The sequence below is a fragment of the Hirundo rustica genome, chromosome 1 (assembly GCF_015227805.2).
Source record: "Hirundo rustica isolate bHirRus1 chromosome 1, bHirRus1.pri.v3, whole genome shotgun sequence".
In the NCBI taxonomy this organism is placed as follows: domain Eukaryota; kingdom Metazoa; phylum Chordata; class Aves; order Passeriformes; family Hirundinidae; genus Hirundo; species Hirundo rustica.
Genome location: NC_053450.1, coordinates 29,354,654 through 29,376,776, shown reverse-complemented (window position 1 = coordinate 29,376,776; position 22,123 = coordinate 29,354,654). Strand labels below are relative to the sequence as shown.

The 22,123-nt window shown below is 44.8% G+C and overlaps 1 protein-coding gene across 4 annotated transcripts in view; it reads right to left on the bottom strand.

Annotated features, from left to right (window-relative positions):
• The window catches only part of TPD52 (tumor protein D52), a 121,784-nt gene extending 119,768 nt beyond the window's left edge, over nucleotides 1–2,016 (bottom strand). For all 4 annotated transcript variants that reach the window (XM_040067346.1, XM_040067318.2, XM_040067328.2 and 1 more), the window contains exon 1: nucleotides 1,922–2,016. In XM_040067346.1, the coding sequence (XP_039923280.1) occupies nucleotides 1,922–1,943 (22 nt within the window). In that variant the 5' untranslated portion in view covers nucleotides 1,944–2,016. The remainder of the gene's footprint in view (nucleotides 1–1,921) is intronic.
• Nucleotides 2,017–22,123: the final 20,107 nt, after the last annotated feature.

The window sequence follows — 22,123 nt, the reverse complement described above, 5'->3', positions numbered from 1 at the left end:
ACATATGTTGGCTTTAGTGAGTAATAATATTGTATCATCAAGCAGTTTCCAATGCAAGTACTCCAGTTTGCCAAGAAAGGTGGTCTTTGAAGTCTAATTGGCAGGGTTTTAGAAGCCTTTAATTAACTGGCACAGGTGTATTGACCATTCTGGATTTTCTCACTGTACCTGCAGATTTCCACCTCACCATGAAGAGAAAACAGCGTAATTACTCCAAAATGAAGGCAGAGGAAGAAGGTGTTACACCACGTATGCTCTGTAACAGTCCCTTACATCACACTAGGTACACTACTCTGATAAACATCCTGAGGTGCAATACCCTCTTTGTATGAAGCAATTTATATCAAAAATTAGTACAATAGCAAAATAAGCTTCTAGTAAGTGTCAGGACTGCCACTAAAGTTTTTCAAAAGATCGTGTTATTTTACTCTCCTTTCCCATCAGAAGTTGTTCAAGACCCAGCAGCTGCAAAAAAGATTTTTGCCTTTTTTTATAGGAGAGCCTCAAGAACTTGGGGACAAATACTGAAATCAGTTTTGATGCTCCTCCAGCTGGAATTAAAATTCTGAATGAAATGACAGTTGTGCTATTTTCTGGCACAAATCTGTTTGTTGGTACCCAAGAATAGGGTTTGAGGGTTGTTTTCTTTCCTTTTTTTTTTTTTTCTTTGGGGGGGCGGGGGTATTCTGTATTGAAGATAGACACAGGCCTTCAGAATGGTTGAAGGAACCTCCCGGGGCAATTCAGCCCCTCACCAGATTACCTTCTGGGCAGGCATAGACAGCCTGACCTTTTCTGTAAGTACAGAGAAACTCAGAAGGCATTGTTAATTGTACAAGTGTGTACCACACAATCCTCAAAACATTTAACTGGGAGCGAACCAAGGTTGGCACCTGGACCAGCTCACCTGGCAGAGCACAGAGCTTGACTGTGGCAGAGTAAGTGGAACATTCCCAGCAGCTCGTGCACCTCCACCAGCCCAGCCGCCACAGGTGCACACTTCCTGCCACCCCGAGCACGCCAAGCAGGAAAACCCTGAACGAAATAAGCCCAAGGGCGCAGACACTGAGCTGGGCCAAGCAGCCCTGCCAACTTACTGCAGGTAACTCGGTGACTTCCAGCCTGCCCTGCCTCACCTAGAGGAAAGCAGCTGGCATGTACTTCAGTACCACACCATATAAAAGGCTCCAACGGATTCATGAATGGGTTGAATGAATGTAATACACCCCTGTGGGATAAGCTTATAAAGCAAGAGAACGTGCTTTGCCTGAATTCAGGTCAGTTTTCATCAGAGCACCAACTACTCTCTCGGGCAAGCAGTCCCAAACCATGAAGTTTTAGGAAGAGTGTTGCAGCCACGGCAGCCAGGACAAGTCTTCCCAGTCAAAATGCAGACCAGAGAAGAGCCACAGAGGCGCCAGCCCTGCTGCCGCTCAGGGGCCGAGGGGCAGCTGCCCAAACGGTGCTGCCAGCTGTGGAGCAACCCCGGGCTGGAGAGAATTAAAAGGGAACAAACCCCGAGAACAGCGCTGGTCAATCAAAAGTTGCACACCCGTAAAATGGCAGAGCGTTACTTTTACTGAAGGGTGAAAGTATAAAGTTTATTCTGCCCGCGAAGCGCCGCGGGAAGGCCGGGATGCGCTGCCTGTGCATCCGCGGCTGGGGGGGGCCGGCAGCTGCCCCGAGCTCCGCGCCCGGCCCCGGTTCCGCATTTCCCGAGCCGACAGCCGGCGCAGCCTCACCCAGGCCGCGGGCAGCCCCTTCCGCACCGCCCCGGGCCCCAGCGCTGCCTGGCCCGGCACGGCTGGGCTGGGCAGGTCCGGGCCGAGCAGCGAAGGGCCGCGAGAGCCACCGCCGTCCCCGCCGCGCCAGCGCCGACAGCCGCCCGGGGCGCGGCGGCAGCACCCGTCCCCCGCCCTACCTTGGTCCCTCGGGGGCTCCATGGCGGCTCCGCGCCCGTCCCGCTGCCCGTCGCCGCTAGCCCGGCTCGGCTCGCCTCAACGCCCGCCCCCGCCGGCGCCTGGGTGGCAGCGGAGGCACCGCCCGTGCCCCGCGGGGCGGGGCCGCCGCCCGTCACTCAGCGGTGCGGCCCGCCCAGGTGAGCGAGCACCGCCCAGGTGAGCGAGCACCGCCCGGCCCGGCCCCGCCCGGCACAGGTGAGCGAGACGCGGCCCCACAGGGGAGCGAGACACGGCCCCACAGGGGAGCGAGACACGGCCCCTACAGGTGAGGGAGACACGGCCCCTAGAGGTGAGCGAGATACGGCCCTCACAGGTGAGCGAGACGCGGCCCCACAGGGGAGCGAGACACGGCCCCTACAGGTGAGGGAGACACGGCCCCTACAGGTGAGGGAGACACGGCCCCCACAGGGGAGCGAGACACGGCCCCACAGGGGAGCGAGACACGGCCCCACAGGTGAGGGAGACACGGCTTCACAGGTGAGGGAGACACGGCCCTCACAGGGGAGCGAGACACGGCCCCACAGGTGAGGGAGACACGGCCCCTAGAGGTGAGCGAGACACGGCCCCTACAGGTGAGGGAGACACGGCCCCTACAGGTGAGGGAGACACGGCCCCCACAGGGGAGCGAGACACGGCCCCACAGGGGAGCGAGACACGGCCCCACAGGTGAGGGAGACACGGCTTCACAGGTGAGGGAGACACGGCCCCTACAGGTGAGGGAGACACGGCCCCCACAGGGGAGCGAGACACGGCCCTCACAGGGGAGCGAGACACGGCCCCACAGGGGAGTCGCCCCCGAGCCTGGCCCTCGGTCAGACCCTCTCGGCTGTATCCTGGCTCCAGGGCAGCGCCTGGCTCTGCAGCGCTGCTGCACCTCGGCTTGCGCTGCCTGACCGCGCGTGGCACCGGCTGGGTGCGGAGAAGCACAACCAGACTGCTGCCCGCGGCCGGTGCGACGGGCAGGAGGAAGCTACCACCGAAGAGATGCAGTTCACGGAATCAGTTAGGTTGGATAAGATCTCTGAGGTCGCCGAGTCCAACCTATGACCCAACACAAGCTTGTCAACTAGACCATAGCACTAAGTGCCAAATTCAATTTTTGCTTAAACACCTCCAGGGACGGTGACTCCACCGTCTCCCTGGGCAGCCCATTCCCATGTCTAATGCCCTTTCAGTGTAATAGTTCTTCCTAATGTCCCAAGCATAGCTTAAGACTGTCCTTTGTGCAGCTGTGGAATCTTCTTTCTGTTTATATATCAAAATATACCCACCCGCACAAATTGTGCTGCTTTACAGAAGTTAAACTGTGATTTTATTCTCACTTTAGAGATTGCCCTGCAAAACTCACTAGCATTTCCACACTGTAAGCTGAATGTCACGGCTGCATTAAAGAGACCTCAGCATCTGAAAACAACTGTTCTAGCTGCAATCCTAGCTGCAATCGCAGCTCTTTCTATTAAAATATCATTAGGTGCAGAGAAGTTTTAATTATGCACTTTGACTGGCAGGCTGCCTTACCGAGAATATTAAGCCACCAAATAGATCTTTGCTTCACTCTTTTCAAACCCCTGGCCTTGACATCTATGGATTTGATTGTTCGAAAAGATCAGTGTTTGTGCAGAGTGAGCAGCAAGGCCTCCATGGCAGGGCTGTGTGAATAGCCAAATTGTCCCCAGCGTTCAGCATGCATGGTCACATGCTAAAGCAGAGCACAATGGAGAGTCATGAGGTGCCAACTCAGAATGTCTTTGCTTTGGTTAACAAACAGTGGCAGCAAATCCAGGTAGTTTTCGATCCACAAGGCAGCTGAGGAATGTGAGCTTTTGCTAGGGAAAAGGAAAGCATGTTTATATTCTAGGATATGCACAGTTGCAGCAGAAGGTTGTTAGAGTGGTGCCATGGAACTAGGAAGTGAATCAGAACATACCCTGCATGTTTATATTTTTCCCCAAGTATATGATTGTCAACACAAATTCATCCCATGTCAACACAAACTCATCCCATGTATCTCAGATATGTTTTATGACTGTTTCAAGGAATAAATTCAAATAGATATTTGAATATCTGCTTCTAAAAAAAAAAAAGAAGTTTTGTGGGGTTTTTTTTCCCGCAACAGTACTCCACTTGAAGTCCCAAGCTTTCCCACTGACCAGCTGATCTGTGAAACATTATCTGTAATCACAGTGGAAGAATATCAGTAGCATTAAAATTGCCCTTCTTTGCAGGTACTTTTCACTACCAGCAACCCTGGCAGCTCCAAAACTCCTATCAAGGACCAACTTGCAGAGCAATGAAGCTGTCAGCATCTCGCTGCCTCTTGTAGCGGAAGGGATATTTCACTAGCACATCCAAAAAAGCAGGAGCTAGCCACCAGGAAAGGACTTACTACCTGGAGAGCTGATTCAGTACCCTCTGCTACTGACACTCTCACCAGCCCACCTGAGTCTGAGCAGAGCAGAGCGCTGCTGATTCACTCACCATCCACCCAGCTGAGGAATGCCCTGTTCAATGCAAGTGCAGCCTGAAAGCACGGTCTTGCTCCCAGTTTGCTGAACTCAGTGTTTATGCTTAGAAATACCCCCTTCCCAGTCCTGCTGGATACTCTGCCATTCAATTTCCCTAACAGCTGTGGCCCTCTCAAAGTAGCAATGGGGCTACATGAGATACTAGATCCTAAGCAGATCTCCAGCTGTCCTACCCAGAAAAATTTTAGATGCAAGAGAGACAGTCAAAACCCACCATCTCCAAATACAACAAAATATTGCCTTTTTACACTTTGCCTTGACTAGCAAGGAGATGGAATTTTTGTAACAAGCATCTGTCACCCAAAGTGAAGCCTGTTAAAAGGTGTACAAATGTTGCCTACAGGCTCCAATTATGATCACAGAACATAAACACGTGAACTGAGAAGAAAAGACTGGATCTGTCCTGAAGGTCCCATTGTGTCTGTGAAAAAGGACAGAAGTGTAGGACAGTGGGACTAGGGGTGTATTGAGCTCAAGTGCCTGCGACTTCTTCTTTCCTCCAATCAGTTATAAAACTAGAAACAAACACATACATCTATAGCAACCTGGTCTAGTGGAAGGTGTCCTTGACTACTTTAGTGGGGTTGGAACTGAATTATCTTTAAGATTCCTTCCAACCCAAGCCATTCTATGGTTCTACAGAAGGCAAGCCTATTAGAACTTTGAATCACTAAATACAGGACTTGAAAATACTTTGTCCTGCGTGTTACTAGGCCTGTTCTGTGCAAGGGATGATTATTGCCAGGGAATATGGCTAGAGCAGCAAACACAGAAGCCCCTGACATTATGGCTGTAAGTCATACTTCATTTCCCACTCATGATCCTGGAGCCTTCCCAGCATGCTGCCATACTGATAGGCTTGGTCTCCCGCTGTGGAGTCAGAGCCCAGTTTTAAAATACATTCCCCCTAGATCAGCTGGATATTGAAAATAACTGGCAAGGCAATCAGAAGTGCATAAAGACCAAGGTGTCAAAGGATTAATACTGCTGAAGTCAATGTATATTGAAGAATATACACTTAAGACACATTTATTTACATTTTATTTCAAAATGCAGCAAAGAGCACCATTGGCTTAGCTTCTTTCAAAGACTAGAATTATTTTATTAAGCTAAAACCTCCGTCCAACTACCTCTTCTAGGCAGAGAATTAAGCCTTTAGCTCCCATAAACCTGTCCCAGGCCCAGGGGAGAAGCATTCTGCCATGGGTTAGGGTCATGTTCAGAACCTCCAATGGAAATGGTTCCAGGGCATATAAAAAAAGTTCACAGGATCTGAAGTGTGTGACATTCAGTTTTAGTGAGAGAAGGGCCTTGTTGCTCAGCTGTGTTCTAAGGACATTTATAAATATTCATTGTGATGTAGCTAAGCACACCATTCTCTGGCTCACCTTGTAGCCTCTTTCTCATAACTCTCTTAAGTAAAAATTCAAAATCCCTTTGGTAGAGGACACATATACATTCTGAACCACCAGTATAACAGGTAAATACAAACTGTAATAAACCTATATTTACCATATGCCAGATGAATATCACTGGAATATTAGTGGAAGGAAAACAGATAAGCAAACACACTCCCACCCTCTACATTATTGCCTGATGTGCCAAGCATAATCCTGAAAGCATGTAATTGGATCAAAGTCCTGGCAGCCAAAGGGGGGCACACATTGGATCAGAAATGCTATGCAATATGCCCCTCTTGAGGAAGCATTAAAAGTCCCTAAAATTAGGTCTGCCTATGCCGAATTAGCTGTACAATCAAAAAGAGGCACTGAACGTGTAAGACTCTTTTTAGGCTGGTATCATATGGCTCACAAGTCAAAGAGTTTATAGTTTTGATTGATTTATTTCTTGCTAAAACTTTTTTGTGGAAAATAAATTCTTCACACCTCTTAGCATCTATAGGTCAAGATCATACCATGGTACTAACTGAGATAGATAAGCAGATGTCTAGTGAGATTCTAAATTCCTGTAGACTCCTGCCTCACCACAAGCAAAGTACAGCATGTTGCTGAAAGTATCTGTGGGTGCCTTTCCACCTCTTCAAATGCCTGAGTGTCTCCAAGACCACTTTTGAAACCAAACCTGAATTGGTTAAACATCGAACACCCTTCAGTTCTAAGCATTTGAGTGAGAACACGTCAAGGCCAGGGCTGTTGGGAGATGCCTCCAAAACAACTTGGATGTCTTCAGCTGAGTAGACCACCATAGAGAAGCCTCTACAAGTATTGCACAGTGGTCAGCTGGCTGTGAGACTGTTATTGGTCCTGGGTCAAATCCCAAAATCCTTGCAGGAACTAAATCTCCCATCAAAGGACCAAGCTTCAACTGCCTACATCAGCTTGTTTCCTGTAGCTAATCTAACTGCGTGCATGCAAAAGACTGTTAGCTGGGAGTTTGCACCTCCCTTCTATAGCAGCTTTTGGCACCCACTGTGTACAGGTGCCAGCAAATGTGGGGTAGAAGGACTTGGGAGGGGAAGTGAAAATTTTAAATAAATAAGTATATAAATCAAATCCCGTGTTAAATCTGCTACAGAGGCACTAGAGGGAGGGCTAGAGCGCCACTTGAGTTTGGAATTTGCGTGTCTCTTGGTTATTTCATTATTTCCCAACAAAGGAAGAGTACATGCTTATTTTAATTAAGTCCCCAAATCTCCTTACACATTATTTTGCATAAGATGCATACAAGAAATTGAGCATAAATGTGCACACAGATGCACAAATGCTGTAAATGTATATCTCGGAATACCTCATATTTCTCTTTCCCCCCTCTCCCCACCCCTGCTACTTTCACTTGTGAGCAGAAGAAACGTTTCTAACTTCTCATTGCCTATTTATCTTGTACCACAACTGTCTTTGATAGCATTTGCTCAATAATAGCTCCAGGAATGATGTGACAAAGTGTTCTCAAGCCTTCTAGCTGTTTCCAGTTAAGACATAAATATATTGACTGGAGAGCACAGTCTTTTCTTTTTACCATGCATCATCTTCTACAGCAAGCTTTAATGCTGTAGTAAATATAATGCAGATAAAGCCTTAGCTAAACTAAATACATAAATACATGTCAATTGACTGCTGCTAATTAGTTAGTTACAATTATTCTATTTCAGAAAATAGATGAAATAGAATAAATAGAGGAAATGGAACATTTTCATGTTCTAAAACTGATAGTGGGAATAAAATGAGGTCATGTCTTCAGTAACTCATTACTAAATTATTTTTAATGCTGCAGTGCTGAACAGTTGCTACATGGTAATTAAGAACCAGAGGATCTAGGCTTAAATTGTAGTTAACTTTCAGTATGTTCTTGTGAGATGACTACGTACTACCAGGAGCACTTTATTACTGATAAACCAAAACACGAGTATCATTTATTATTTTTTAGAAGCATACCAGATTAAAAAAAGAAAAAAAAAAAAAAAAAAAAAGAACTGATGCCAGAAGAAATATGTAGGAGTGCAGCTACAAGGTTACAAGGGAGGAAAAAAAAGCAATGATCCAATTAAGTAAAATTGCTGCAAACTGTTTATGTATTTTACAGGCAGAAGAAGACTAATGGGAAAGCCTGCTTGTTTGCATAACAGAAGCCGTAGGGCTCCAGCCTTTTGAATTCTCTCAGGCATTTTTTCCCTACCCGTTTTACAAACAAGAAGTCAAAGCTCATAGTTTCTCGATAGTGTTACATCTAGACTGTTGAAGAGACATAATCTGTGTTTCAGGCTTCTAATTATATAGCTGTTTTCATTGAAAAGGCATTCCACTGAGCTAGACATTGTAAAGTGAAAATAAGAGAAAGAAATTAGACTATAAACACTGAGATTGCACTTTCATTCATCTCATTAATATTTTACTAGTTACACTGTCTACTCCCTGCTGCCATTATTATAGTGAGTAGGCAGTTCCATCACAGCCTCACTTAGAAATGTTTCCAGTAAGAGATGCACAAATCAAGATACAACTCATGTAAGTTAGTTTTTCCTCCAGACTGTTGTGAAGTCTGGAGGAAAACTAACTTACATGAGTTGTAACTCCAGCTATGCTACGTCTTAACATAGTTCCTACCTGATCTTACAAGGCTCACTTTGAAACTCCTTGCAAAAATCATGCCTTGAAATTTCCCAAAATAAGATAGACCATGCTTCCAATTTCAGCCATAACAGAACAGATAAAGCAAGTCTCCTCCTTTCTTTTCCAACAGCATATATAATTGTTTTAAAGCAGCACTGGGTTTATCCAGTTTCTCAGAGAGCCTAAACCTCCACCAGAACTCTTCAAAAATGGGGCAGCCGCTTCCCTGTCAGCAGCCAGGAGGCACAGCTGTGGTTCTGTGAAACCAGACACCAGTCAGCCCCCAGCCCGAGTGTGTTCCGGTTTTAGTTTTCTCCCTTCAAGGAGAAAATGACTGTACTCATTTCATTTGCAGTAGCCTGTAGGTTTTGTGTCTGAATTATACATTGCTGCATGTGCCAAATGCAAACATGAAGGCATTCTTGTTTGTCCATGCATTAACTGAGGTTTGTGCATGTAAGCTCTGATAAAGCCACATTTCTGGCTGATGGCAAGCAGCGCATGTGCAGTTACCTGCCTGCTAACCCAAAGGAGAATCTATGCCTCTTAACGCAGTACCCTGCCCTCCTACAGCACTAGCTGGGCCGCATAGAGATGTTTACGCCTTCATTCCAAATTCATATCTCTCAGTTCCTTGACCTCAGATTGTCCTCAGTTCATGCTTCGAGAATTTCAGTCTCAGTCCTCACTGCAGCAGCAGCAGTTCACCAGATCAATATATGAATGTGAACCGGGTGAATAACTCTGAAGCTCCTGTGACTGAGAAATTCTCCCTGGTCTCCCAATTATTTTTTTTATTATTATTTTTCGTTACACATTCTTCATTCCCATTACTTCACTTAATAAATAGTCTGAGTTTCTCTTATGACTCTAATAGCTAGACTCAGTTTCAGTACAAATCCTGTTTTCTTCATGGTAGCAGAGGCTGTTGACTGTTCCTAGTGTGCACTTGGCAAGACAGCTTTCCTTTGTTGCTTCAGGGGAAAGGCATTCCAGGCACATCGATGTACCTACCCCACTGCAGGGCAGGACCCCACAAAGCAAAGCAGAATTTTGGTCTCAGCCTCGTGCTTTTAAATCTCTTTCAGGTGGGTCCACTGAGCTCCTGGCTCGAAGCAGGGATGTGCTACACATTATGACACTTTGCACTGCAGTGAGGGGCGCTGCAAGGGCAAACTGCTAATCCATTCTGTAAAGCCCTGGGAGAATGCAATATACAACAGAAGGTTTGAGGAAACAGCTGATTGCCTGTTCTCCCTTCTTCTGCTGAAAGGATTTGTGTGTGCTCCCTTTCACTCAAAACCAGAAATCAATGCATGACAGCCCCCCCCATTCACAGACATCTCTAGGTGCTGTAGCTCAAAGGCAGCATGTCCTGCAGTTCACAGGTTCAAGATAATTAATCATTTAATCGAGGTCTTCAGAGGAGCTTTATGAGCAATATGTTGGTTTGCTGAAGGAAACAAGCATGTGAAAGGTTTTGTTCTGGAGCCACACCCTGTTTTTCTGGGTAAAAAACTAATATTTGTGGCTGTTTTTATTTCTCTCGTGATAATGGTACATAATGGTATCCTTGGTGTGCATTCAAATTTATTTACTGCTGTCAACATAAAACAGTCTGTGACAAGGCCCATAGTTTCTTTTGCAGCTCTTACATGGTTTATCCTTAGGGTTAACAGAGTAAATCACTATGTGGCTCTGCGTCTCCAGCCAATTTCAACATTAAGAGAAAATATCACAGATATCACAGCTAATTCTCTTCTTCTGTACCAAGATACAGTCAGGGTCAGTTCACTGGTGTGCTGTTTTCACTGTTATCAAAACAGAAAATGAGAGGGGAGTTGAGCATGCACCTTGAAGAAATTAAAGACATGCTGCACATTCTTCTTCCTTATTGAGCAGAGCAGTAAAAGAGAGGTTTGTCTAATTGTGAAAAAGTAATTAACGTTTGAAGATGTATCCTGTTCCTGTGAGGAAGCTTGACTTTTTGCAGAGTATTTCTTTCAAACTAGAGTCTCCAAGTGCCTTGCAGCATTAGATGTGTCAGCTGAAGAACTAAATAATAAATAAGGGCAGGGGAAGATAGAGCTTTTAAAAAAGCTTCCTCTAAGTGGTCATTTCTTTCATATTTAAAGAGCATGTACAGTGCTTCCGCTCAGCCCTGCCCACCGTGCCCCCCCCCCAAAAAAAAACCCCAAAGCAACAATCCTCACAAATTGGCTGACAATAAGTACTCCACCTATTTACACGCTCCATCTCTCTGCACAAAAGTGCACACAATAAGAGAAGGTGTGGATGTTTAGGAAGTCAGTTTCCACATGGATGATTTCCTTGGCTTTTACTTGCCTTAACTGCATGACTCTTCCAGCAACTCATTTCTTTGGCAGCTGCCGCCTCGCTGCCATTGCGCTGCCTCGCTGTCCTCGAACAACATTTGGAGGTGCATGTAATTATTTATCAAGCCGGGGAAAATGCCAGCACCCTCCATGTGATGTTTATGAGCTCCCCCAGAGCACCTCCAGGCGCTGTGCAATGCATTTTTACAGGGGCTGTAGCTCAGCAGTCTGGTCGGCTGACAGTGAATTCCCTTCTTGCTTCTTCATGCGTGGCTTGCATCTTCCCAGCCTGCAAGCCCTATGGATCCCTCACCCCCATCATAACAGGGGGAAAGGAGAGACCAGCAGACCAGAGAGCAAAAACAGCCCTTAGGAGAGCAGCTGGAGAAAGACCTTCCGAGGCAGCATTGCCAGAGACCAAAAAAGACAAAGATCCAGCAGCCTTCCTTTCTTATAAACCTTCTTACATGGCTTGTCTTTATTTATATTGTCCTTTCTTCTTTATAGTCAACAGAAATATAAATACTAAAAGGATTTGGCAAGAATGCAACCTTTCACAGCCTTAATGAATGTGTGTGCGCTGGGCATTTAAGCAGTAGTGAGCAGCCAGACTCCGGCCTCCTTATTGCCACTGTTGAAGTCAAGATAAAATCTCCAGAATAATGAATTTATTTTTTTTTTAAATGGCATTTGATATAATTTTGATTTTTTTAACCTTGTTTTCCCATCAAGAACCTTGAGGGAGCTTCATGCACTCAGACTCACCTTTCTGCCTTCTGGACAATTCTAAAGACACAGTACTGTCCTCATCTAGATCATGTGCAGGCTGGGGTCAAAACGGGTAATGCTACTTCGTAAAGAAAAGAAGAAAAATGGAGGTGAATGCCATACATAATCAAGAACTGGGAGACAATGAGACTTGGGGAAAAGCCAACAAATATTATGTCTACATCAAGCTGCAAGACTTACCACAAATCTGATGTCTTGTGCTCAGAATTCATTTTCCAAACCCATTAGTTACTATTTTTTATCACTTATTACTTACAAGCTGATTACTATTATCTCTATTTGCAAAACAATGGCTAATTCGAGCACAAACACATTTTGCAGGTCCAGTCTATTGCATTGCATCTTTAGTTGTGATGTTGCAATAGAGACATGTTTGTTTATTTTTATTAATTTTTTATTAGTTATACAAAGCTTCAGAGTACAAAACTCTTATGAGGAGCCACTGAGGAAACTGAGGTTGTTTAGCCTGGAGAAAAGGAGGCTCAGAAAGGATATTATCTATCTCCACTCTCTCTGCCTGAAAGGAGGAGGTAGTGTGTCTTCTCCCAAGTAACAAGTGACAGGATGAGAGGAAGTGGCCTCTAGATGCACAGGAGAGGTTTGGATTGGTTATTAGGAAAAATTTCTTCACTGAACATGTTATGAAGCTTTGGAACGGGCTGCCCAGGAAAGTGGCTGATCCCCGGAGGTATTTAAAAGATGGGTAGATGTAGCACTTCAGGACAGGGTTCAGTGGTGAACTTGGTGATGTTAGGTTAATGATCAGGCTTGATGATCTTAAGGTTCTTTCCCAATCTAAGTGACTCTGTGATCCTGTTTTATGGAACTCTCTTGCTGTCCATCACCCTGCTGTGCCAAGGCAGGCAGAAGGACCAGCTGTGCCAATCACTGCAGCTACTCCAGCCCAGCTCTGCAGTACTTAACTGTGGGATTTTCAGTACTGTGGCTGCAGAGCAAGAAACTGAATTGCAGGTTGTAATCTAGCCACGAGGCAGCAGAAATATAAACTGCAGATGAGCCCTGGGCTTGCATAGCTACACATAATCAGATCCTGAGCTAGTTAGGGTGTACCTCCACAAGACATGGCTTTAGTGGTGAGTCCAGTATGCAAAGAAATGTCTTTGTTTGTCATAAGGTACACACTGCAATGGGAGTAGTCCAAATAATATCCACAGAGCATATTACAACTGAGTTCAGAGGTGAGTTTATAATGCAGATCAATTTGACAGCACTTATTCACACGAAAAATGGAGTCAAAATAGTGGTTCTAAGTATTTATTTAGATTTTGAGATATCTCTCTGGAAGGAAACACCTGTCTCATAGAGCTTGATATGTCCTAAGCCCAGGAACTCAAGAACACCCACAAACCAGGAGGAGTGGATTTGAGCTTCAAGGCCCTCATTCCCTTGTCTTACAACTCGTGTGGTATTCGTAACAGCAAAGGCAACAGGGGAAGCAGAGATCTTTTGCTTATATGACACTGCTTTGCTAGAATGTCGTAAGGATATTTACATGTGACAGCTGAATAATGCTTTTAATAAAAACATAACCCTGTCAGTGTCTTCAGCCTGCTGACTCTGCTTTTCATAACACGCCTTGTCAATGTCAGTAAGCTGTCAAAAGCTATAAATAGCACTGAAGGGAAGTGTCGTTCTTCGAGCCTCTGAGCTACATGAGGGGAAAATATTAACATGGAGTTATTAACACAAGATATTTCTTGCTCTAAAGGTGCAAGGTATTTAACTCAACTGAAGCATTTAGAAAATGTGAACAGATTTTTCAACCAGCATGAATCAGTATCGTTGATATTGACTTCAGCTTAGACAAGCTGACTTCTACTGAGGATGCAGTATAAATATTGACAAATCTGCTATTATTCATTGGAAATAATGAGCTGGGCAGAAACAGCTTCAGCGTGTGGCCACATTAGGTAATTTAGTTTCACTTGGGTTTTGAATTGAAAGCAGTTTTAGAGAATGTGGTTAAATCATTCTCTGGAAAGCCCAAAACAAGTCGGGATGCTGTGAGGAGCACAGTGCTGCTCCCTGGCAGCGCAGCCAGCAAAGCTGAGCCCCCACCAACAAGGAGCCAGGGTGCTCCCAGAACAGGATCAGGTCCAGGGTGGCAGCTGGCATCAGACACTGGGCAGTGGTCACCAAGCAAGTCTGTAGCAGCAGGACATGAACAGGGGCAAGTCAGGAAGTTGATCTGGAGGAGCTGGATCAGGGTCAGGACCACAGCAGCAGCAGCCAGGGCACAGGCATCACTTCAGCACAGCAGCAGTGCAGCACAGCGGGGCCAGGGGTAAAGGCTCAGCTGAAACCAGCTCGCAGGAGGGCAGGCCTGTGCTGCTGTGTTTCTTCACAACAGCCCTTATCAGCGGAGGCTGGTTGACCTCAGATATGGCCAGCTATGCGCCAGAAGGGGATTTGCCCAGGGTCCTGACAAGGAGGTTCCATTTTTCCATCGCTGTTTAGAAACACCATTTTCTCCACCTTCTCCTACTCTCTTTGAGAGATGTCAGTCAGAACTGCATCTCATTAGTATGAATTAAAATTTTCACAAGTCTTCAGCAGGCTAATTGTTGAGTGACTTCATAATAAAATAAGAAAGCAAGTGTATTTTAATTTTCAGAATACATCTGAGGGTTTAGAAGACAGGTTTAGATAGAAGAAAAGCTTTTTAACATACTGCTTGCTCTTTGCAGGGAGTATGAAAACCAGGAGTATGCCTGTAAATGAAGTAATCCATTTAGAGGAAATGGTCCATCCCTGGTGAAAAATCACACAAAATACATGTTATTGTTACTATTGCTCCCACTACTAAGCACAGCTACCACTTTGGGGGGATCATGCTGTAAATGTGGCTTTAATGTCAATTAAAGACAGGTCTCTCAGGTAGGCTTGAAGTAGATGGGCAGCCTGGCAGCTTCCCTTGCTAGGAACATCTCTGCACACCAGTGCTGGGTTTGGATCCAGCAGCACCAGATTAAAGTGCATATGGAGCAAGCTCTCCTTTCTCAATCTTCTATACAAATGCTGATGCCTCTGAAAAGGAAAAAAGTCTGATTAATGTGGTTGTTTTCATTTTATTAATTTCATGCTATGTACAGACATAAATATGTGTGGTGATAAGAAGCAGTAATGGAGAAGGCAATGGGCACATTGAGGGCCAGAGGGGAGACATGTGGACCCATTACAGTATTAAATATACAAACTTTTCAGTGTTTGTCATATTACTTAAATATTTGGAGCTGAGCAGTCACATGTTGGAGATGGTGTATATGTTAGGTTTAAAGAAAGGGAAAATTAGAGAGTCTGCAGGGAATCACACAGGGAAATCAGGCAGGGAAATCCTCACCCAGGGGTAAATTTTGATGTTTCATAGGACTCCTCACTGGTGGAGAAACTTCCCAGTGTCTGCCTTGGGAAGAGGGAGCTGCCTGCCTGCTTGTGGAGGCCAGTAATTCCCTGCTGAATCAGCAGGACTATGATATCACTTATCTGCTTCTGAGGATGGAAAGAGACGTTTACAGGGACCAGATCCCACCAGACAGCAGCAGTGTTTGAAGCAACCACTGTCAGATAATTTGGACTTGAAATGACTGAATGTCCAGGGCTCTTCTTTTCTAGACATAGCAGTGGACATACTTTTTGTGATGGAATGTGAGACAAGAAAACTAGGGGCATTTTTCCCCATCTTTATTCAACACACTTCTAAGATCTAACAACAGACCCCCAAAGAAGCTCCTTCTCAGCAGCAGCTGGTACAATCTGAAGCCTGGATGCTGCTGTTCAGTGTTCAGGACGTCCAGGGATCCTACATCTATGTAAGTCGAGATCAGCGTTTGGTACATGCTGCCTTTTTCCACAGGGCAGGAGGGAACTGCAAAGTTTTAGCTGTAAAGTAATAGAGCTCAGGAGTATTTCAGGGATAAATATTTGAAAAGTTACGTGAAATGGTGAATGCAAGAGCGTACAATCATTCAGCTTTGGACATTTATTGAGTTAGGCCTGTATTTCTACGTGCAAGGCCTAAAAACCTGACTATATTTATTGATCTAGCAGCTTTCATTCCATAAGTTGGTAAATTGCTGTGGGAAATGAGCAGCTTGAACTTTTCTGAAGTCCCACATATTGGTTGCTCTAAGTGAGATCCAAGTATGGCAAAGAGGGTTGTCACTTCTGCAATCTCACATACAGAGTATGTGAAGAAAAAAAAGGCAAAAGTGTGCATGGAGGGAATTTTTCACAATTAGGCAACTTCTAAATAGACTGTTGGCCATGATTCCAGAATGGAGAATCAAATGGATTTAGTAAAAGGAAAATAATTCAAAATAATAGTGTCCCATGTTTCCATCCTTACCCAGAACAGATGTTTTTCTAGCTCATAGCAGGAAGTAATGGTCCTGAAGTGAGAAAAAAAGGGAGAGGGGAAAGCAAAGCTCTTATAGGTAAAGCTGATGTAGATGCTGCTCTGGCTTGTAGATGGATGCTTCTCTCCAAAACTCTCAGAGCTAATCTGGATAAGAGATCACTTTGACTAAGTCATGAGCAATTCCAAAGAAACCAGATCTTGATTAAATTCAGGGGGATAATCTAATGCTTTGAACTTGACCTATTCTATTCTGGGTGTCCTGCATTCCATACTCTGGGTTACAGGAGGATAAAGTTGCTTCTTCAAGCTCTTGGAAAGAGATTGACCTGGGATGAAGGCAAATCTGATGGAAAGGCTCCATGGACCAAATGTCAGGCCACCAGCTCTTCATTTGAAGTGAGCTGAAAGAAGAAGGCATCCTAGGGAAATTATTACTAAGGAGTAACCATTTGTTCAAGCCACTGAAAAGATTAAAGATTCCTGACTGCAGGAATCCCACTCTTTACTTGACCTGAATACACATGTATTCCTTCTTTGAATATTTTATGCTGTTCTCCTTGTAGCATGCATTCCACTACTGTGCCCTGGTTTGAATGTTGCTTTCCTATGTCATTTGGAACAGTCTCAAGAAAGAAAAGATAAGAAAAATTGTTTTAAAGGAAAGAAAAATTAGCAAAATGGGCATTTCCATCCCTAGTATCTGGGGCAACAGATGGGGTGGTGAAAAATATGCCTGCAGGGCAAAATTCTGCTCTGATCACTCTTGTGCTCTCCAGAGACAGTTCTAATTTAAAGCACTGAGGATCATGCACTATGGAGCTACACTTTGTTAATTTATTATCCTTCATCTTGATCTGGTGTATAAATCACGACAACAAGCGTGTAGCAAGAGCTGTAAATTGCTCTGTCCTAGCAAGCAAGCAGAGTCAGATGAAGAGGTTCAAATTTGAAAGAACTTTTACATGTCAGTTTAAAAAGCTCCCACATTTTCTATCACATCAGTCCACTAACAGTCTTTCAGAGGAAAGGTAGAAACAAAAGGGAGAGAGAGGAAGTTTGATAAATAAACTATTTGCAGTATCTATTCTCTAAGAATTTATCAGGTTGTGATAAAAGAAGTGGTTCATAATTTTTGGCCAGCCATTTTGTAAGTGATAACACTGAGTCAAAAAGAGAAAGTTTTTTTTATTATTTGATAGGTTTTGGTTTTAATAACTCTATACTGCATTGGTATGCAGAGCGATTAAGCCTTCCCTTTGCCATTCAACATACAAATGGCCAGAAACCAACATATCCACCATTAGTTTCATTTCTTCCTGGATTAGGTTTCTGCCGTGTATCTGTTGGCTCGCCCCTCTAGGAGCATTAAGCACTTACATTAAGCAGCCAAAATAGGCGATCTGAATTACCTTTGAGTTGTTCCCTATTTAGGTCCTGTCTGTGAGGATTCATACTTTTCATGTCTTGAACAGGAGTTTTACCTCTGATTTCAAGAAAGGTGTATCTACAGACATGGCAAACTGGCCCAGAGATCACGTGGGGAATCTCAGGAAAGTGTGCAAAACCTGTTCTTCTAGATGCCTACATGCAGATACCGGAACTGTGGAATGATAAGGCAACTTGTGAATAAGTTACTGGGTCTTCAGATAGAATTATACTGTAAGAAAAGACTGCCTTGCTCAGGAAACTGTTCCTGCAATATGTAAGGAATCAAAAGAAAACACTGAGAACTGCAGAATCATCTTTGTGCACAGCTGGTGGGCAGCCACATACAGAATTTTTCAGTTTATGTAGGGTGTAGGCTGTGTCCACCTGTAGGAGGATTTATCAGCGACCCATATGGTGCCCAGGGTGGACAAATTATCTTGCACTTTTAAAAGGTTTTCCTCCTCCTTTGGGGAAGATGAAAACAGGAGCTCCTGTAGCACAGTGTGCACAAAGGAAGTACTTCACAGAGGTATGGATCAATAAATGATGAATTGCTCTGGGCATATCTCGACCACAGCAACAGTGCTCGTCTGATGGGAAGGTTCACATCAGTGGAAGCAGCAGGGACAAAGTACGTGGGAACCATGCAGGAAGGCTGCAGGAAGGCTTGTAGTAGAGAGCAAAATAAGTAGAGAATGGGAAATGCTCAAGAAATGTTTGCTGCTGATGATTATAATGATGATAACAATAATAATTAATAATAGTAAAGGTAAAAGAGCCTGCTTACACATAAGGCTTACTAACTGTTCTAGGTCAGGTGTGTAGAGAACAGCATAAATTGTCAAAAGTACCTTAAAAATGTAGTTTATTTCTGGGCTTTGTGCACCACTGGTATAGTACATACAAAACCATTTCTTTGTCTTTGACTTGATGTGCTAGAAATCCCAGGCCTAAGGGTTTGAAAAATCACTTGCTCCTTCAGTACTAAAATCTCAGTCCCATTGCCATTAATTTAATCATCTGCTTGTGTGCAGACATTCCTTTATATCACCACAACAACTTCCTAACTATTCATCTTCAGTTGATGGGCAGGCAATAAACACCTCTTCACAGCTCGTTGACAGATTTAACTAGGTTCTAAGTTAAAAAATTACAAGATTGCATTGCCAGTAAGTCTTCCCCTTGCAGTCCCTTGTGCAGATGTTTGGAGCAAGAGTAGCATCCAGTGGTCAAAATGTTAATTGCAGTATATGAGGGCATTGCATGCTGGAAGCATCTTAACAGCTCCAGCTTTCTTGCAGCAAAAAAAAGCAGGTGAGCAGAAGCCTTGAAAATTCAGGGTCATGCTCACATTGCACAAAGGAAACCTACACAGAGTAACACATCTGTCTTTCTACAAGGCTGGTGTGTGTTTTTCCTGCTCATGCCAAGTGAGATCTACCGACCTTTAAGTTTGTAAATTCTAAGACTGAGGGATGGATGGATGGATGGATGGATGGATGGATGGATGGATGGATGGATGGATGGATGGACGGATGGATGTTGCTACACAGGGATACCTTTTCTAAGGAAAGAAGGAGGAAGGCGCTGTGACCTTGGTTTGATGTCTGTGGAGTGAAGCCTTGAGCACAGGACACTGCCGAGCAGCTGTGCTTGCAGTGCTGTCACTGGTCCTTGGCTCAAGGACCTCAGGCACCATGCACAGCTGAAAGCAGCAGACCTCTGTCCTGGAAATAGGCTGCCAGCACTGCAGAGGGGAATAGGTGGAGTTTGACTCATAATCAAGGGAGATAGGAGAGTGGATGTCCTTAGGGGAGGGCAGCACCTACCTCTTTATTGGTGAGGGCACGAGATTGGAGCTGTGGAGGTGGAACCTGTCTTCTTTCTCCACAAATGTTCTTTTATCTTCACCTGGCCTGGGGAGTGAGAAATAGGACAAAAAGGTGGTCACACACTGAGAGGACAAGCCTTACTCGTGCTTTGTGGACTACAAGAAAAATGTAACCTCAGATAAAGGCTCTGCAAGTGCTCAAGGGCATGGAGAAAGGAGGTGAGATCCTTGTTCTCACTCAGGAGGAGAGGCTTCATTAATCACACTGCAAGTGAGGGAGCTGCCAGGTCTTCATGGGGGAGCACTGGGTTTAATCCTCCTAGCAACACAGGTACCTGCCAGAGAACAGGGAGCAAACTGTCCAAACGGAAAACCAGACTGTGAAGACTACTAGACTAGGATGTCAGAAATTTAGCAGGTGATAACTTAGGTTAGATATCTAGGGCTAATTTCCCCCCTGGAACTGCAATAAATGATAAAAAATTAAATAAATTAATAAATAACAAATAAATAAGAAGCTGGTTTTAGAAAATCCACCATTAATGCCCTTGTGCCATGTCAGCATCACAGATGAAGGATTCCCAGGAGCAAACCTGGATGCAGCTTTATAGGTGTGCACAGAGCTCTGCCTTTCCTGGATGAAGTGCTCTGGTTTCCCCAGCACCAAGAGACTTGTTTTGCTGCATTTCTGTGGCCTTTCAATCCACCATTACTCTGTGACCTTGAGGCAGTAAAACATGTCTGGGGCAGTTAATGATTCTCCCTGCTCCCATGCAAACATTAGCCAAGGTAGAGGAGAGCCAGCTGCGAGGGCTGCCTCACTTTCTTTTCCTTCCTCCTTTACTAACAGCAGAAATGTTGCAGCTCTAATGCAGAACCACACTTGCTCAAAGTGCTGGAGAGAGAAATTCTCCTTCACCATCTTTCCTGTTGTGTCTCCCCACAAAAATACTGTGAACAGGGCAGATACTGAGACATATACAGGGAGAGTTCACCCCAAGGGCAAGAATGTTACTTAATTCCAGGCTGCCTTGCATGCCTGGGTGGATGTATTTTCAAAATTATTTCCTTCAGGTTCACACTATCTGACGTGAAATGGAGCACCCCATTAGAAAAGCCTTTTACAGAAGAGCTTCTCACTGCTTTCGTAGGAATGCACTGTGGATTTTCCATCATGTATGTGCTTGCTGCAGCGATGTCTCTGTGTTATGCTGAACTCTGCATGCTGCAGGATTGCTCAGCAAGTCTTGTTGGAGTACATGGCAGAGGCAACTTCACATCATTTTATGGGGCAGATTGAAGGGCTCTCCTCCCCCCACTCCCCCGATTGGTCAGGTAGGCTGAGGAGATGGCTGTGGGTGTGACAGCCCTACATACTGTGATGGTGTTAGGGCACTAAATGCCACTGCTTGTGTCTCAAGGTCTCTCAGGTATTTTCTCCAAGGGAGAATGAATGTCACAGAGCAGGTAGATGTTGAGTACACGGACACATGAGCCTCCAACTCATGGGCTTGTCCTCACACTGTGAGAGCCCAAAGCACCATAACCCCTTTCTGTCTGATGCATGGTAACAAAACCAGCCCCCCTGCACTTACCCTGGATAAGAGTCCACCATTCTTTCCTGCAGAAAGCAATGACGCCTTCTACTGCCTCACAGAGCAGAACTTGTTTCACTCTGCCCCCTGAAGACAAGACTGAAAGAGCCTGGGAAGATGAGCTGTACATAGCATGTATTAACAAGAAGATTAATAAAACAGACCAGTATCTGTTTCAATTCATAATTTGCACTGCATCCTGCATAGCACATAGGAAAGCAAAGGAGAGGACTTTGCCTTGGCTAGGACATGAAGACTCGATGAATTTCCAGAGGTTTTGATGTCCCTTCTGAAAACCTGACCAAGTGGGACACATTATATGGGATGCATACCCTTCATTGTTGCACCACATTTGATTGTGTTTTGAACTATCAGTACGACCTGTTGTGCTTTTGGTGGCCTGTGAATATCAAGTGCTGGGGTAGGAGGCCAAGGTTGGTTCATAATCCATACAAAGGCTGTCCTGAAAATGCTTTGTGAATTCTCCACGAGAAACACAATGTGTTCATGCTCCTTGTCCTGGTTTAGGGCAAATTTGGGAGAAAATCCCCAAATGGGATCCCTCTGGGGAGCAAACCCAAACAGCCCCTACCCCAAACCGGTCTGGTAAAGAACTTCCTCGGAGAAAAGTGGAAAAAACTATTTTACTTAACAAACAAAGTGCATACAAGTATAAAGAATGAATAATATGAGACAATAAAACCTCTCCTTCTGGAGTGAGATGGCAAATTGAGAAAGTCCTTGCCGTGGGTGTAGCTCGGCTCTCTCTCAGTCTCTCCTCAGTCCCGGTCCCTCCGGCACTGCTGGAAAATGCCGAGCTCCAGCCCCCGGTGGGCCGCAGGTGCAGCCCCCAGTGCTCCCCTGGGTTTTCAGTCCAGAGCAGGTTTAAACAGTTCCAAGAAAAAAAAAAAAAAAAAAAAAAAAAAATCCAGCGAACTTCTCTGCCCTAGCCAGCTGAAACTAACTAAAAGCAAAGGGTTCTCTGTCCTGCAGTCTCTCCAAGCCTCCGCCGAACACCCCGTCCGCAGAAGAATGTGGAGGAGTCAGGCAGTTTTCTCAAAACAAACTCCGCGCTTCTCCTTGCTCTTAGAACCAGTCTTAAAGGCACAGGACTCAATATACAGCACAAACAGAACAGACAACTGGGGATACAGGCATCATAAAGTCACTCTAGGACACTCCTATACATAAACAGAATGCAATTAAAGTATCC